General features: G+C 43.3%; 1 protein-coding gene across 1 annotated transcript in view; it reads left to right on the top strand.

Annotated features, from left to right (window-relative positions):
- Positions 1-18242, top strand: part of LOC120556275 (complement C3-like) — a 70523-nt gene that overhangs the window by 18495 nt on the left and 33786 nt on the right. Inside the window, exons 17-28 of the mRNA XM_039796150.1 lie at positions 4708-4776; positions 5219-5416; positions 5523-5640; positions 5754-5842; positions 8081-8220; positions 14600-14812; positions 15386-15449; positions 15550-15639; positions 15758-15961; positions 16262-16337; positions 16470-16629; positions 16807-16902. Of these exons, the coding sequence (XP_039652084.1) occupies positions 4708-4776; positions 5219-5416; positions 5523-5640; positions 5754-5842; positions 8081-8220; positions 14600-14812; positions 15386-15449; positions 15550-15639; positions 15758-15961; positions 16262-16337; positions 16470-16629; positions 16807-16902 (1517 nt within the window). The remainder of the gene's footprint in view (positions 1-4707; positions 4777-5218; positions 5417-5522; positions 5641-5753; positions 5843-8080; positions 8221-14599; positions 14813-15385; positions 15450-15549; positions 15640-15757; positions 15962-16261; positions 16338-16469; positions 16630-16806; positions 16903-18242) is intronic.

Consider the following 18242-nt stretch of genomic DNA (forward strand, 5'->3'; position numbering starts at 1 on the left):
CCACTGTCAAAGGGGATGAGCCGTCCTCAACTGAGTGACAATGATTCTCCTGATGGTCTGAACGACCCCCCCCCGGCTCCAGAGACATTATCTGATCGAGCCTTGGCTGCATGATACTCTCCAACTATGACAGAGTGACCGGTGTGACCCAACGGAACGGGTAAGTATGCTGACACCTTCACACGTCCAAGAATCACGTGATGCTGCCTTTGACCCTGAGCCGGACCCTCCTACCACATCCAATGGTCCAGCTGACCTGGATGAACCTACTTGGCTCCCCTCGGAGCCTCCAGTTACTTCGGTCTACTCAGAGACCACGGCTAGCAGCCTAGTAAACTCCAATAGGGAGGTGTCAGAGCTGGTCATAGGTGAGAGTTATGAAGAGCCTCTATCGAGCCGTTTGCTGGAAACAGGTGCTCCACTCCGCAAGGAGACACCCCAGCTAATTTCTGATTGCAACATCCTGCTTCCTGACAAAACCATAACTTCTCCACTTGTTAAAGAGGAAGAAAACCTCCAAATCCTTTGCGGTAAAAGTGGATCAAAACTTTCACCCACTGCAATGGATACTTTGTGTAGCTCAAAGCCACACTCTGCCTGGACTCCACCCCCACGAAAGGGGAAGGGAGCTCCCGATGACTCGGACAACACGTGTCCATCCCCAAAACAAGGTCTGTATCCAGCATAACTGTCAGACTCCTCAAAGGGGCCTGACATTGGTTCCTCATCAGCAGAACCAGACCAGGGAGGGGTCCTAAAGGAGCCCAGAGTGCTCCCTGAAACCACGAGGCCTAGCGCTTCACAAACCCCTCCCCTGACGTCCTGGGGAGACCCTGCCCACAAGGGCAACGCCGACGGTACAGATACCGCAGCAGGGGAAGAAGGGGGTGTGAACACCCTAGCCCTGCTGGACTGCGTCTCCAGAATAAGTCAGACACATTCTAACACTTCGGCAGAAGTCGTTAAAACAATGCTTCCCCTCAGTACACCAGTATTAGGCGTAGCATTCAGTGGTAGCATTCCCAGCTACCTGCCTGATAAATTGCCCATCACAAAATCTGTTTTGGTCAATATCACACCCCAGAGGATGACTCTGGTGCATCCTAGTCTCATCTGTGTAAGTGACACAGAAGACTTGGGCAGCGGTCACAATCACCTGAGACCGGGCCCACTCGCTGACAGCCACCGGGGACACATTCAGGCTCAGGTCGACACCCTGTGGCCACTTGATCCTGCAGGCAGTCTGCCAGCCCCAGACGGACAAGTCACCGTCATTCATGAGCAAATGGCCATGATTCTTCCAGAGCCTGATCCTGGCTCTGACTTGTCTTTGCTGCCAGTGAGCATACAGCCGCCGCAGTCTGGCAGCCTCGACTGTTCCAACCCTCACAGGTCTTTCCTTTGCTCACTGAACAACAGCGATGCACCGTGCCACACCCGTATGGCTAAAGGTGCACCCTTTTATGGCGCCACGCCCACAGACGTGCCCATATCACTTTGGCCAAAGAATCTTGCCGTCAGGCCAGACTGGCACCATCACTTGCGCCCACCTGACCAGCCTCCAGCTTTTGCACAGAAAAACCACCGCCTTTCTTCAGAGTCCCTGCAGACTCTCTTCAAGGTGGCTGGAGCAGGCGCCTTCTCTGTACTCCAGGGAAAGGGGGTGATACACTTATGGCCCCACCTCCAGGTAAACTTGATTGGCCCAGTTACTAGAACTGGGCGAGGTACCCAGTACCTCCTCATCGTGACGGGCAGCCTCACCATGCGGGTTGAATGCCTCTCAGCACCCAACTGCACAGCTGTGACAACCACGGTCCTGCTCCTGAACCACATGTTCAGTCAGACCAACTCCACATGCGATCCTCACTCCCAGGAGAAGAGCAGCTTCTGCACCTGGAAAGGGGGAGGGAGGCTTTCCCCCCAAGAGGATAAGACTCAAACCAGTTGAGTCATAGGGATAGCTGCATGCCTCACCGCACTCTGTTGACGTGCACTTCCATCCTAAACTTTTCAAACAGTAATCAAACTAACTCAAAGCTTCGGTAGTAAAATTCTTTCCAGGATACCATTTACTGTTAGTTCCATTCTGTTCCTCAAGAACCCAGTGCATGCTTTAGACTGTCAAGTGTCACAGAAAACACAACCAGGTGCTAGTAGCGAAAGATTTAATGCAAAGCATCGGTAGAGAAGGAATCTCTTCGGTCAACAAACTCGAGCCTTGTTGTAGACCCATAAATCTGCTACTAACCGTATTGTGCGATCTTCACAGGTACATCTGACGTATAGTCTTGGCAGTGCAATTCCAAATTTATGTAGCTCATAAGACTGAGAGATAGGACTCAATTTTATTTACCTACGCATCAGAAGACAGAATGTATACAGACTAGAGTCTGCATTGAGTATTTGTTTTGACATTAAAACATACATGCACCAGTCCACAGGTACATGCACACAGTCACGTGTACATACACTGGTGAACCCCAATTCTTTTCTGGAGTGAACCTGTTAACCCCTAACTACTTCACTTTCCTTTCCTATCTTCCTTCATTTGTTTTTGTTTTTGTTTCACTATATTTTGGGTTAATGTCATAGGGAAACAGCTACAATGATTGTACAAGGGATAATTCATTGCTTACCTATTATGTTAAGGATTGTGTTTTGTTTAAACATTTGGTGTTTAGCCATAGTTAGAATTTTGTCTGCCCAGACACTGCCTCATTTGTCTGCCCAGACACTGTAGCCTCAGTCAACATATGAATGTTATGAACTCTCATTCCCAGGAAGGCATGGACTATGTTGATATCAGTTTAACCTTTTCTCCCGTGAACTGTATGGTCCTTGGTTTGCTCCAAAGACCGGGGACCAACCGCTCTTCAGAGCAAAAAGGGGGACTGTTGGGGACCAAGAAGCTGGTTAAACCTGATTTAACCAAAAAGGCCTCAGATTGAGCTGACCAGAGAGACAAAGGAATCGTGGCCTGTATGTAAACCCTCACAACTGGCAGGAAGTCAAAGAACTACAAGATTGTAGTCTCAACACTTTCAAGAGTTTCGAGTCTTCCTATTGAGTCAGCGGGACCATAAAGTCTTGACCTATAAATAAGCCTGATCACCCAAAATCCTGTTGTCTTCGCTTGCAACTCACGTTGCTGACAGGAGGCGCGCAAGCGCTTGTGCTCAACTTCTATTTTCTGGAGAAAGTGGATTTAATTTCGGAGGATCCTATGAAAAACGCACCAGTGTTTTTCATAACTGCAGTGAGAAGGAAACAACGTTTTTCTTCTCAAAGTCGACCAAACTTTCCCCCTTACTGCCTTTTTGGAGGGAAGTTTCTCCGTGCCCGCTGACGAGCGTCAGGGACCCGTTCTGTTTCATTTCTGTGGAAACCTATGGACAGGAACAAATGGACTGAACACACCGTAAAAAGGCTGACGTCTGGGCAGAGATAAGTAGTGTGTTTATTAATGAGCAAAGAGTTCGCTACCACTTGTTGCAATTAATGTGATCTGTGATTTTAATTATGTACTGGTCTATACGTGATTATTAATCTGTTTCTGTGAATGTATAATCGATCATTATACTGTTTGATTTTGTTGTGTTAAGTAGCTGGTAAAAAACCGTAAGCGCTACCTGCTAAATCACTCCATTCACGGAGTTTAGTTACTGTCTGCGAGACAATCGCGGAAATCAGCTGTTAGCCACTGAGCTGGCTGTTATCGATAACTAAGATCAGAGTGCCTCTTTTCTTTTCCTCCTTTATTCTGTTCCTTTTACTAACACACACATGGACACAAGCTAGCCACATAGCTCCCGAGCTAACGCTGCTAGCTTAACCACGTGGGGTGGCCTAGCAACCCCCCCCCCTCGACCTTTTCAACCCCTCCTCGTGCACCCAGCACCACTACCGCCCTCTTGAGGCTAAATAGTTTTGTGCAGCTCACAGGAGTAGCCATTTTGGGAGTTGTTTTGTGTTAGAACTACACTTCGACACCGCCCCTCCTCTTTCACTCTCTCACACACACACACACCCACACACACACACACACACACACACACACACACACACACACACACACACACACACACACACACACACACACAAACGTGTCCACAACACATGCTGTTTTGTTTTTGCTTTGTTTTGGGTTGTGATACTGAAAAAGTTATATAAGTTTATTATTGAAGGATTATTGATTAGCTACTGATAATTGTGACGTTAATAAATCTTATTATACTTAAATAGCAGTTGCTTGTGATTATTTGTGTACTTTTTGTAATAATTGCTGGTCGGATAGGCCCGTGCTTGAAATCACCCCTTCCTTTAAATCCTTTTAAAGGATTTCACAGAAATGAGACTGTTCCACAGTTTGATTATTGGTCCCTGACTTGCAGGGTGGTGCCCCGTTTTGATTGTTTGTCAATTTGACGAAGTTATTAATAACCATATTCATAACTATTAATATTGATAAAACATCTTTGATAATTTGCCAATGATCAAATCTGTACCCTACTGGTATCCTACACAACAGATAAACATGTGAGTGATAACTACGCTCTGTCTGTGCATCCTGCTTGTAAACGATTCCCCCCGGATAGTTCCTTGTGGGCACATTCCAGAGGTTGCAAAACATTATACAGTACAAAACTCAAGTATAGTTCCAACCTTGTTGGGTTCTGCTAAATAACTTGTCTGTTGCGTTTTCAGAATTGAGATGTCCGGCACCCAGCAGGAGGAAACGAGCTGCAACTATTATGGACGTCACAACCAGCTTAGGTAAGAACCATATCTCTAAACTACCCAATAACCACATACAGTCATCTTCTGTCATTGCCGTTGACTTTTACAATACTTATATTTGCCATGCTATACATTAGTGGAAATATAAAAGTGAGAGACTGTTTACTTCTCACGCCATTAATTTATATGTCAATCTGTTCCTTCATACTGCTCCTTTCCATACTGAAGAGAGAGGGAGCCCTCATTTCTTGCAGGTTTTAGCCTCCCTTTTCAATTCCTTTGTCCTAGGATAGTGTGTCACATGTTGTACTGATTGTGATTTTGTCCTATTGTATTAAAACTGACTTGACTAGAAAAAATATTTTGTATTTATTAAATAAGAAATGTAAACATTTCTAACAGCTTTCCAGTTCATCATTCTTCTTCCCTTCATATCTTCTTATATCTGTCGTTCCTCCAAAACCCTCTTTCTTTCCAGTGAGTCAATATCAAGACCAACTCCAACGTGACTGTTGTTTGGATGGCATGAGGAACACCCCCCTCTCATACACCTGTGAGAGGCGCAGCGAATACATCAGTGATGGTGCAGCCTGTGCCACAGCCTTCCTGCACTGCTGCAAGGAGATGGAAACCCTGCGAGCTGAGAGGAAGGAGGAAAGCCTCATACTGGCTCGAAGTAAGATACAGGGACAAGGAATGGGGGGTAGCCCTGGGTTGTTATTTATGGTCATACTTATAGTTAGAAAAATGTCAAAACCGTAACATTTTTGATGACACTTTAGGTGAGGAGGATGACAGTTACATGGACAGCAGGGACATTAATTCTCGCACCCATTTCCCTGAAAGTTGGCTGTGGACAGACATCAACCTGCCTGCTTGCCCTCAGGAAAACCCTAACTGGTGAGTCAACTAAAATATAGACACAAACAATACACTGATGACTTCATAATGACACCACTAGGATGTAGAGCTACTCTTTACCTCTCAAAGTGTTAAACTGTTCTTTGTTTCAGTGACGCCACAACATTGACGAAAAATGTTCCTTTGAAAGACTCAATCACAACCTGGCAGTTCACTGGCATTAGTCTGTCAAGAACTCACGGTAAGAATTAAGCGCCGTAAGCAATGTGTATGTTCAAAAGTTGTTTTAGTCGTGCAAGAGAGAACTCAGAATGGAGAGATATTGTAGCTAGCTGTCCAGATTTATCTTGCAGAGATCTGAGAGAAGGTTAACCATAGTCCTCATAAATCGACCGGAGAAAAATGGCAACACAAAGGAAGCCCAAGGCAACGGATATCAGACCTAAATGAGTGAAATCCGGCGGAATTTCCGTTGGCAACGGAGTAATCCCTGAAGTGGAACATCGTAGATAGACTAGGATTCAGTGACTATAATAGGGTGACCAGACGTCCCGGGTTTGACTGGGACAGTCCTGATTTTGAGTTGCCTGTCCCGAGTCCTGACAAAAGCCTGTCGCGACGCTAAAATGTCCCAGTTTACACCAATCACTATGAAATTGTCCCAGATGTCAGTGATTACATATTATAACGTGGTCTTATTATAGCCTGATCATTAACTAAACCCATGTAGAAAGACTAATAAAGTGTCCAGTGTATGATTTTAACAATGTGTGTGTGTGTCAGTCAGTCAATCGTAACAGTCTGCGTCTGCATAATATGTGCAGCCAGCGTTACAATGTATAGGCTATTTGTAAACATTCTCGCAATGCCTCTTCTTATCTGTCTCGTTTTAAATAGTCCCTCCAGGTCCGCTGGAAAGTCAACAGACGAGCACTGGGTGGAAATGTTCGCGCATTTCAAAAGCAGGGAGATTCCGTTCAAAAATGTTGGTCTCCTTTGCCCGTTCGCCATGTCTCTGCCGGGCACAAATGCTCCTGTTGAGTAGATCTTTTCGCTCATGAACAACAGATGGACTGACGAGAGGAACCGTATGACCATTCCCACCTTAAAGACGCTACTCGACACACGGGCCAATTTTGCTGACACCTGTGTGGAATTTCACAGTAGGCTTTCCAGCCAACAAATTGATTCTTGAGCATATTCCCTCCTCTAACAAATATACGGAATTAATGTTTCCAATAGGGAAGCTATCTGCTCTATCAAATGAGATTACATTTGTGTGTGTGTGTGTGTGTGTGTGTGTATTGTTGTTTAGAATAACACTGGTAACCCTTTACGGTAAGGGTACATGAATTATCATGAATTCTGAATTAACTGATGTAGGCCTATGTATTATTATGTAATTAATGATTTATGTGTTACTGCATTCCTTAATATCCCATGAGTCATAAGGAATTGACGTGTTCATAGTCTGTCATTCGTGACCTCATACATGAACAACACAACTAGAGCATTAGGTACGTGGGCACATCATTATGAATTATTAAGCATGATTACATATTTTTCTGCAAAAAAATGTGGTCATCACTGCGCACATTCTGATTTGAACACAACTTGTGCACAATGATGTACCCACCTTACCTAATGCTTTAGTTGATGTGTTGTTCATGCATGAGGTCAGGAATGAGAGGCTATGAACTTATGTCAATTCCTGATTCCTGATTCATAAGATATAAAGGAATTAAGTAATGCACAAATCATGAATTAATTCATGCATGAATTCATAATTCATGTACCCTTACCATAAAGTTAAAGCCTGTGGCAGCAATTGCAAATAATTCATTTAGTGCCATGCAATGAAAAATACCTTTTCACAAAGTTTTTCACAAGTTCCGTGAGTGTATTTTCCAAAACAATGCTTTAATTCTGAAAATTAAAGTTGGTCCCACACGAAACTCACTCAGTGGCCCTCATTTATGAAACATGCGTATGACCTAAAACAGGCTTAGGACAGGCATACGCCGATTCCTACGCAAAGCATTTATCAATTTGAACGTGAGCATAGTCTGTGATAAAATCTCAAGTTTTCGAGTCAGTGTGGACTTGCGGTGCATAAATGAGGGCCAATGTGTTTTAATATTACTTCTTAGATATGTAGGCTACATACCAAGAACATTTATGAATATTAATTTAGATACCCCATTATGTTGTGAGCAGTAGGCATATGTTTGCTGTTGGCAAAATTGTGTCTAATTTGTCTGTGTCTATGTCTGACCTTGGCTGGCACATGTTCACGTTAAAAAGTGTGTGTGTGTGCACAAGCACTACGGTCACACGCAAAGTGTCCCGGTTTTAGTTAAATCTGGTCACCCTAGACTAAAAGAATTATTTTGCTGTAGTTGGCCTCTGGCTCCCATCCCTTACAGTTTACCCCCTCTCTATCTGTTTCATCGTTTTTTTTGTCCCTCTCATCTTAAAGGAATCTGTGTTGGCGAGCCATTAGAGGTCATTGTCCGGAAGGAATTCTTCATTGATCTCAGGCTGCCGTGCTCTGCTGTCCGTGGAGAGCAGCTGGAAATTAAGGCAATCCTCCACAACTATAGCCCCAATCCTGCCACCGTAAGTCTGCGTTTCCCTACAGTCACACTACCTACAAGAGACAGGGACAAAGCGACAGGCTACCATTCATTTTCAATGGGAGTGGCCGTTAGCGTTGCCATGAGCAAGGCGGGGCCAAAATAGACAAGAAGCATAGACAGTATATAAGAATGGACCAACAGATCCCGTTGCTCTGGACGGAGACCAGTGAAGGATATTAGAAGCACTTTTCCAGTGAGCACTGAGTGTTACTGCGCAGCCTCCAACTGAGCTCGAAGACGTAGATGTGACGTGAGCAACCTGCCTGAAAGTTGTAAGTCTTCTGGTAGCTGTGCCAAGAGAAATCTCAATCATTCCCAATCTTGCAGAGACGTAGAGCGTAGGTATATGTAAAGAGATAACATAGGCACATGCTATCTAAAATGCTAGTTAAAGGGATACGCCACCGTTTGTTGAAATAGGGCTTATCACGGTCTCCCCTAGCTATAGATAGTTGGGCAGCTTCGCCGCTAGTTAGCTTAGCGTAGTGAATGGAATCCTATGTTGCCGGTTACCATGTTGTGAGTAAAAGTGAGCCAACAAAAGACAAAAAAACAACCTAATTACTTGCACTGAGACAAAAAATGTGTTGGCCCACCTGTCTACTGCCAGGGTAGACCGTGATAAGCTCTATTTCAACAAACGGTGGCGTATTTCTTTAACATTAGTAATTAAACTAAACAGCTCATGTAAGTCGAAACTGCCTGCGAGCTTCTCCTGTACTATACGGTAATTCCTCTACTATGTGACACACTTGTTAGCCTGTTTTTACAAAAACGTCTGCTATGGAGCCATAACGTGAGGTACAAGGTAATGGAGCCTTTTATACATTGTCGCAGAGGCGCAGTAAGTGATTTGCTGTGCAGTACGCACCGTACCATGTAGCCTACTTCATGGAGGGGGGGGTGCGCAGACCACTCTACCTCTGCCTCTCCCCCCCCCTCCATGAAGTAGGCTACATGGTACGGTGCGTACTGCACAGCAAACTAAATAGGCATACATAAATCACATGCCAAATCACTATTGGCGTCCTCTAACTCCCCCAGTAAGAGCTTGCGCCCCATGTAGGCTGAGTCCTTTGCAGCGGCCCGGGTTTGAATCCAACCTGCAGCCCTTTGCTGCGTGTCATTCCCTCTCTTTCTCTCCCCCTTTCCTGTCTATCCACTGTCACTATCGAATAAAAAATAATAAAAAAAAGAAGATGAATGACCGGTCCAGCTAAGCAGGCATCAACAATGCCTTTCCAGTTCAATAAACCAAGTACTGCCATCTGACTCACACATCACAAGACAATGTTACAATGAATTAAATCATACCAAAGCATTGTATGGCTCAAGACTATGGCAATATAGTATTCACTAAAAATCACCCAAGCAGAAAGCACAATAGTAATTCTGAAACGTCATTGACTGTAGATACAACAATGCCATCACACAACACAGTTGAGCGCAGGTTGCAAAATAACAGTCACTTAGTCAGCTGGCAACTTCACAAACTGCAAAAGCCAACATATACATACATGAAATCTGTAGGAGGAGTTCGTTAAAGTATAGCACCTTGACTTTTAGGCCTACTTCCTGTTGCCACTAGGGGGCACTATGACTTTAAGTAAATATCGGCCTTTATTTGTCCTCAGTGTTGGACTCTTATGAATCCTGAAAAGTTTCAAGCCAGTTGGACACACTCGAGTTACACCCACTTCCTGTTTCGGCGGCGAAACGCACAAAATGGCCGCCCTGCCAAGGCCACGTCCTATGACGAAAAGTTTTTCTTTTAACAACTTTTCATCTTTAACATCTTAAGATGGCACAGACCGAGTTTGAAGTTGATCGGATGAAATCTCTAGGAGGAGTTCGTTAAAGTACGACATGGCCAAAATCACACTAATTTCGAACATTGAAATCAAAATGGCGGACTTCCTGTTGGGTTTAGGTTATAGCTCTAATGAAGGTTTTTGTACATCTTGACATGGCACATATGTGTACCACGTTTCGTGAGTCTACGTTAAACGTACTGCAGGGGCTCAATTTGTTTAACTTTGTAGCAGGCGCTAGCGAGCCATTTTTGTGCGACTATTCCCAAAACCCTTAAAATACGTAAATTTTCACCAGACTTGATGCGACTGCCGAATTTGGTGAGTTTTTGAATATGTTAAGCCCTTCAAAAAGCCAATTAATTTGCCGGGAAAAATAAATAATAATTCCTTCAGTTTCAATAGGGCCTTCGCCGCTGTCGGCGCTCGGTCCCTAATTAAAGCTGCGAGCAGCGATGGACGGGCCCTTGCGCCTCTGCGTGTGTCAGGGTTACCGGCAGACGCCGCTTCTTGCGACCGTGCATTTGCGCGGCACTCAGACGCCGCAAATCGACACCAATGAAAAGGGAACTCCCTGCCGAGTTCAACGATACCTCACACAAGACTCTAAGTCATACGGTTCATTAGCTGTGAAAAGGGGGCGTGGCTAACGCATAGGGGGCGAAGTCAAACCATCACCAATTAATAAGGAAGTTTCTGCTGAGTTCAATGATACCTCACACAAGGGTCTACATCAAACGGATCATTAGTTATAAAAGAGGGCGTGTCTTAAATATAGGGGGCGGGTCAAACCATCACCAATTAAAAAGGAACTCTGTGCTGAGTTCAATGACACCTCACACAAGGCTCTACCTTAAACGGTTCAAATGTTAGGAAAGGGGCGTGGTCTGAGTAAGTGGGCGTGGTTAAAGTATAGGGGGTTGCTCATTATCACATGTAGACCACACATTGTAAGTTTCATGTAAATTGGATGATGTTTGTCATATAAGGCGCATTTCCTGTTGCCAGCGGGGGGCGCTATGACTAAAAGTCAATTTTGGCATGTAGGTGTCCTCAGGCCTGGACCCTTGTCAATCGTGAGAAATTTTGGGCAGATTATTTTAACTTTCTAGGGGGCGCTAGCGAGCCATTTTTGTGCACCTATTCCTGAAACCCTTAAAATACGTAAATTTTCACCAGACTTGATGCGACCGCCAAATTTGGTGAGTTTTTGAATACGTTAAGCCCCTCAGCAGCCAATTCATTTGCCGGGAAAAACAATAATAATTCCTTCAGTTTCAATAGGGCCTTCGCCGCTGTCGGCACTCGGGCCCTAAATATACTCGAATTATGCCGAAAATGAAGCTAACTATCCATGATTTGTAGCTACACATAGCTAGCTAGGATTGAAGGGACAGCCGCAGCTAACAAAACCCCTAGTCTTCACAAATATTCATTAACTTGAAATTGGACACCGTTGATAGCTTTAAAAGACCCTTAGGGAGATGTTGTATATGTGGCGTGACGAAATTCCAAGTACCTCATAGCAGGCGTGAAGTCTGTGAAGGAAGGCAGGCTGGGCGGCGAGGCAGCAACACAGGCTCTACCGGCGCTGAAATCCGACACACAGTCTTACCAAATTTGCAATTGGCCATCAATTTTCGTAAAACGGCCCATATTTGAGCTTTATATAGTTGATTTCTCGCTTAAAAAAAGTCTCAGAAGTGAATTTAATAACGAAATAGCCCGACAAACAATGTATAACTTTGCAGTGTCTGAAATATGAGACCTGCTGTTGAGTCTCCCATGTGTTTCTATGTAGTTTGCTCAAACCAATCAGCTCATTCTGAATATTCATGAGCATACCATATTTGGAAGAAAAGCTCTTGTTCCAAATAGAGCCATATTCACAGGGTAGTTAAGGGCCCAATAAAATAGCATTCGGGCAATTTTCAGCCCAACCAATGTTACATACCCCATTAGGAGACCTTAAGGAACAGTGTAAAATACCCTATATAATCATTCTATCACCCCTTAAAAGAAGTGTTCACATATTCACTATAAAAAGTGTTAAGAGTTTTAAATAATTTGTAAATAACAATTAAATAAAAAACAGAATATCTTGTACTTTTGTAAGTGACACTGTGAGATGGTGTCCTCTCCATCTGATTGTCTGTAGACAAATCAGCTAATATATGATTTTTGGGGGGCTCTTATTTTGGAAAACAACATCAGAATGTCCTGAAACATTGTAGATCACACCTTGAGAAGGCGTCCTCTCCATCTGAGGTGAAATTGGTCTGTGGAAGCTAGGACTTTTATTTTTATGATTTTCTGAATGTATGGACAAAACAGCTAATATATGAGTTTGGGGGGCTCTTATTTTGGAATTCAGCATATCATGCAGTGACAGGTTGTGTGGTGTGCTAAAATCTTTCTTTCTTTCTTTCTTTCTTTCTTTCTTTCTGAAAGACAGGCAGACAGACAGACAGACAGGCAGACAGAATAAATGAATGGGAAATTGCCTTCGTCGGAAAATTCCCTGTTTTTAGTTCTGACGGTCTCACCGTAATAGCAAGTTTATACGCGCACCGCGAAATATAGGGGCGGCTAGTTTGACCGCTCATTTCGAAGTGGAAGCTGGCTTGACCGCATTTATAAATGCGTTGCTGTGTGTGGGTAGCACTTTAGAGGCAACGCAATAAATGTCTCCGGTGGACACTGAATATAGAATCCACTCCCGTTGTACAGTTTCAATGTTGTGAAGGTGTCGGGTCAGTGCCTCGAGAGAGCGTGTCTTTCTGCCGCCAGCCTCGTCCCCCCTCCGAGATGCTGGATATTTAGCCGCCCGATTCTAAAAGGCTAATATCCCTCTGGGTATAATTTCCTCCCGGACGGTCTCTGTATTCGGTCCCTATAGTGCAGGGTCTTCAGAGATGACGGTACCTGAGGTGCCATTCCCTTATTCTGTAATGCTGATGACCGGCCTCATCTCTGTCTTTTTCCACAACAACTTCGCTAAAGTTAACGTTAACTACCGTTAGCTGTGGCTAAGTGTAGCTGGTAGAAGGCAGCGATTCTTCCAAGCTAACGTTGGCTAGCTCCTTGACAACCTCCTCTTCGTCATTCCCAGCTCTTTTAAAAAGCTATTTATTCACGGGACATTTTTTTATAGCAGCCGCTTCTTTCTCTTCCTTTTCCACACTTTCACTTGCTGATACTCGCAACCCAATCTGACCGGGGATCAGTTACAAATTAATTCCACTATTTCAATCTCAACTCGTTCTTAGAAAAAACGGAACTTGAATCAGTACGATATAAACAACCTGCTCTATGCCCACCCACCTTTATCATTAGCCAATCTACACAGTGCATGTGGCCTTCTCCCAATCATTACCTGTCCAGTCATCATACTGACTTATAAAACACACAATCACGAGACTTCATTTTTTTGTAAACAACTTTTATTTTATTCTGATTGGATAATTATCACCATAATGATTAATTCCCATTGGGTAATCCAGGTTTGATCGCAGTTTGCCAGCAAGGGGTGCTGCCGCACCAACAGGGGGTGCTGCAGCACCCCCAGCACCCCTACTTCCACGTCTATGCATTGTCGTGTTTCTTTAGAAATAAACAATTGACAAATAGAGTCTTTAAACGCTTCAGATGTAAAGTTATTCGCTGTCAAAGTGACATCAAAATGAATGGCAGTCAGTGGAATGCTAACGGGAGGTGATCATTTTTTAGCATCAAAATGGCGCCATAGGAAGTTTGAGTTCTGAAGCGAAGCTTACCCCCTTGACAATAAATCTATTTTATGCAAATGCTGAGCGATGCGACAAAGCGACTGCCAATCGCAGTGAAGGAGCGTGAGGAGAGTGTGACATATGTACGTTCGTTGCTCGAGTCAAAGAAAATCATTCAAGATGGCGGAAAACGCTTCAGGACATCGTATTTCTGTATATATACGATAAGTTTGGCATTTTATCTCATATATTTTGTTACTTTTATCGAGAAATAAATACTTTTAAATCCAAAAACATCATTCTTGTGATTTAAAAATACCTCTGAAGTCACTTTTAAGATGTGCTTGAAGGTAGCACTGGAGAATTTCTGTTTACTGTTGCCAAGCAACCACAAGTAGACTAGGCACGCGTATGTCGCTCTCTTTTGTAGCTAGTATGACTGTAGGGTTACTCTGCTCTGGTCTTTCCAGTTCCAGACCATCTTCACTCAGAGAACTGACGACCATTAAGGTGATTGCGCAAGCAGCTTATAACGACATATATTTAGTTTGTTGTTAGGCAGCAATTTTTAGCTGCTCACATGGTGGTCGGGCCCAGAACTGAGACAACCTTACCGGTACTAATGTATATAGTGTGTTTTTCCATTCTTCTGAAGAAAACAACGTCAAGCATTACATTTCTTTAAATTAGAGATGCATCATTGTTAAGTGACCTAAAATAAAAATGATAATTATGATCCTATTATTCACTCCATTGGGTTATATTCTTTAAAAACTGCACATACTTCAGTCTCTTTCTCCATCTTTGTCTCGTTTTCAAGGTGCGTGTGGATCTGACTGATGAGGAGCATGTGTGCAGTTCAGCCTCTAATCGTGGAAGGTATCGCCAGGAAGTCAAAATAGGGGCCCAAACTACACGAGTTGTACCCTTCATCATTATTCCCATGAAAGAAGGAAAATATAGCATTGAGGTCAAAGCATCTGTTAAAGATTCTTCGCTTAATGATGGAATCATGAAGAAGCTGCTGGTGGTGGTAAGAAAAACAGACTCCATCTAGGGGGTTAGAAGCTTATTTATACCATATAAGAACTGTTCTCTTAAATGTTCAACCTGCAATAAAAAAGTTAAACTTTACATTTACATTTACAACGTTATGGTTGGAATGTACAGTATGTGCGGCTACTTTCAGGCTGTTGCCACCAATTTGGACTGATGTTCAGCTGCGATGTTGTATGCAGCCACTTGCTTAATTTGTCTGGGCTTTCCAAAATCACTGTTATTATCCATTTTATGATATGACAACACTATGGTTTTTGTTATGTTTAGGCAGAAAAACGACTTAGGAAAATAATCATGTTTTGTGTTAAAAATTTGGGTTCAAATAACAACTTCGTCATTGTGGTTACAATGAAAACCATGAGTTAAAGGTTAGGGAATTATTGTTGTTACGTGTTGAAAAAAACATTGACTGCCACCGGTTGGAAATCGGTAAAGTAAACCAAAAGCAAACTCCTGTGTTAATTAAAGGAATCAGTCATCAGACAGACAATATTGCTCCGAAATAGTTGTTATTTTTAATGTTTGTCCTCACTGGTGTTTTTTTCAGCCTGAAGGCGTACTGGTTAAATCTTCTCAGATTATACTCCTAGACCCCACTACTAAAGGTGTAGGTGAGTTTACCCATTAATTAGCCACATTATGTAGTCATTTAGTAATGTTTTTACCATTTTCTACCTGATCCCCCAACTTGCCCACTGTTTCTCCCTTTAGCTGGTAAACAAGAAGTAACTCTCAACAGTGGAATTCTTAAAAAGGATTTGGTCCGAAACACACCTACTAGCACACAGATCTCAGTGACAGGTCAGATATTATGTTATATTTGGGCATATTTGGGTTATGTCATACAATGCCTGTACAATGAACTTTGCATAAGTGTAAATTGTTGTGTGTGGTGGGGGTTTATGTTTTGTGTGTGTAGGGAAAAATCAAGTTCATCGTTTGGTGAGGACCGTTAACTCGGACTCTGTGAGTAAGATGATCGTCCAGCCCAGCGGCTGTGGAGAGCAGAACATGGTTGGCATGACCCTACCAGTCATTGCAGTCATATATTTGGACAAAACCAACCAGTGGAAAGAAATCGGCAAAAAGAAACGTGACGAAGCCATCCAACACATCAAGACCGGTGGGCTCAAAATGTATTTAATTGCACAGATACCAGAAATTGTAATAATTTTAAAGTTTCTGATTGGTAGAATTGGTATCAAAAAGGCAGTGTGGTAGACAGTAATGTGCTATATCCTTGCCCCACATATACAAGCTAGGGACAGTGAATAGTCTGACAGCAACACATAGACTCATAGACCATGTTTTAACCAGGGTTGTCAGTACAAACAAAAACCTATGCCAGCAGAATCATGAAAGATGCTATAATCGCGGAATGTAACAGGACTTCTCAAACTGGTTGTGTTTTGTTTGTGTCTAGGCTACCAGAATGAGCTTGTCTTCCGTAAAAAGGATGGGTCTTTTGCTGTTTGGCCGGATCAACATAGCAGCACCTGGTGAGGCATCCAAACATCCATGAACTCATATGTAATTGTTTGCACATCCTCCTGTAACTTAGATTCTGACAATGTGAGGATGGTGTTTGCTATGTGTGAATAAATTAAGCTAAGCTTCCTCTCCTCTCTAAGGCTGACAGCTTATGTTGCCAAGGTGTTTGCCATGGCTAGCAAACTGGTGGCAGTGCAAAGCCAACACATCTGTGAAGCCATCAGGTATCTGATTCTCAACGCACAGCAACCAAACGGCTCGTTTAAAGAAGTTGGAACGGTTATACACGGAGAGATGATTGTGTGTACTGATTTCATTGACATATAATCTTAATTTTGGTGCTACGAAAAACAGCTGATCGAGATGAATACAATTACATATATGAATATGAAACAATATGTGTGTGTGTGTGTGTGTGTGTGTGTGTGTGTGTGTGTGTGTGTGTGTGTGTGTGTGTGTGTGTGTGTGTGTGTGTAGGGTGATGTGGCAGGCACAGATTCAGATGCCTCCATGACGGCCTTCTGCCTCATTGCCATGCAGGAGACTCGCACCATATGTTCTGCCAGTGTTCATGTGAGTACTTCATCTGCAAACAATGTTTTCTCTTTTTCCCTCACCTCTTTCATTTCTTCATTTACTGACTCCACACTAGTGTTGAGCGACACAAAGTTAATGTGTTAATCATCTTAGTCTTTTTTAAACATTATCATTAGCCACTTAAGTTAATGTAGTTGGGTAATGATGTGCTTTTTTGCATGGGAATTAACATTTAGTTACCACTGTAGGTAATGTTTCTCAGAAATGCTAATGATTGCAGCCTACGTTAGACCAGACAAAAACATTGTTTTATTGATTCCTTAAATTTTTCTTAAAATGTTAAGAAAACATTTAAAAATTAAAGCTGCGAGCAGCAATGGACGGGCCCTCGCGCCTCTGCGTGCGTCGGTGTTACCGGCGGACACCGCTCCTTGCGACCGTGCATTTGTGCAGCACTCAGATGCCGCAAATCGTCACTAATGAAAAGGGAACTCCCTGCCGAGTTCAACGATACCTCACACAAGACTCAACATCATACAGTTTATTAGCTGTGAAAAAGGGCGGGGCTAAAGCATAAGGGGCGGGTCAAACCATCACCAATTATAAAGGAAGTCTCTGCAGAGTTCAATGATATCTCACACAATGGTCTACATCAAATGGGTCATTAGTTATAAAAGGGGGCGTGGCTTAAATATAGGGGCTGGGCCAAACCATGACCAATGAAGAAGGAACTCTTTGCTGAGTTCAATGATACCTCACACAAGTCTACATCAAAGAAGTCATTAGTTATAAAAGGGGGCGTGGCTAAAGCTTAGAGGGGCGGGTGAAACCATCACCAATTAAAAAGGAACTCCGTGCTAAGTTCAATGACACCTCACACAAGACTCTACCTTAAACGGTTCAAATGTTATGAAGGGGAGGCTCAGTATCACCTGTAGACCACACATTATAAGTTTCATGTAAATCGGATGATGTTTGTCATATAAGGTGCATTTCCTCTTGCCAGCGGGGGGCGCTAAGACCAAAAGTCAATTTTGGCCTGTAGGTGTCCTCAGGCCTGGACCCTTGTCAATCGTGACAACTTTCGGGCAGATACGACAATGTACACTCAAGTTACAACAACTTCTTTGTTCATCACTAAACACTCAAAATGGCCGCCACGCCCACACCGTCTGACGAAAAGTTTTTCTTTTAATAGCTTTTCATCTTTAAGGTGTTGCGATGGTACTGACCAAGTTTGAAGTCCATCGGATGAAATCTCTAGGAGGAGTTTGCTAAAGTATAGCTGTTCCGTGTTCTCCCCACGGAAAGGGCAACCCAGTGTACAAAAGGATACTACTCGGTATTCCACATTTGTTTGTTTAATTTCTTGTTGT

This window comes from Perca fluviatilis, chromosome 1 (genome assembly GCF_010015445.1).
Source record: "Perca fluviatilis chromosome 1, GENO_Pfluv_1.0, whole genome shotgun sequence".
Lineage (NCBI taxonomy): Eukaryota > Metazoa > Chordata > Actinopteri > Perciformes > Percidae > Perca > Perca fluviatilis.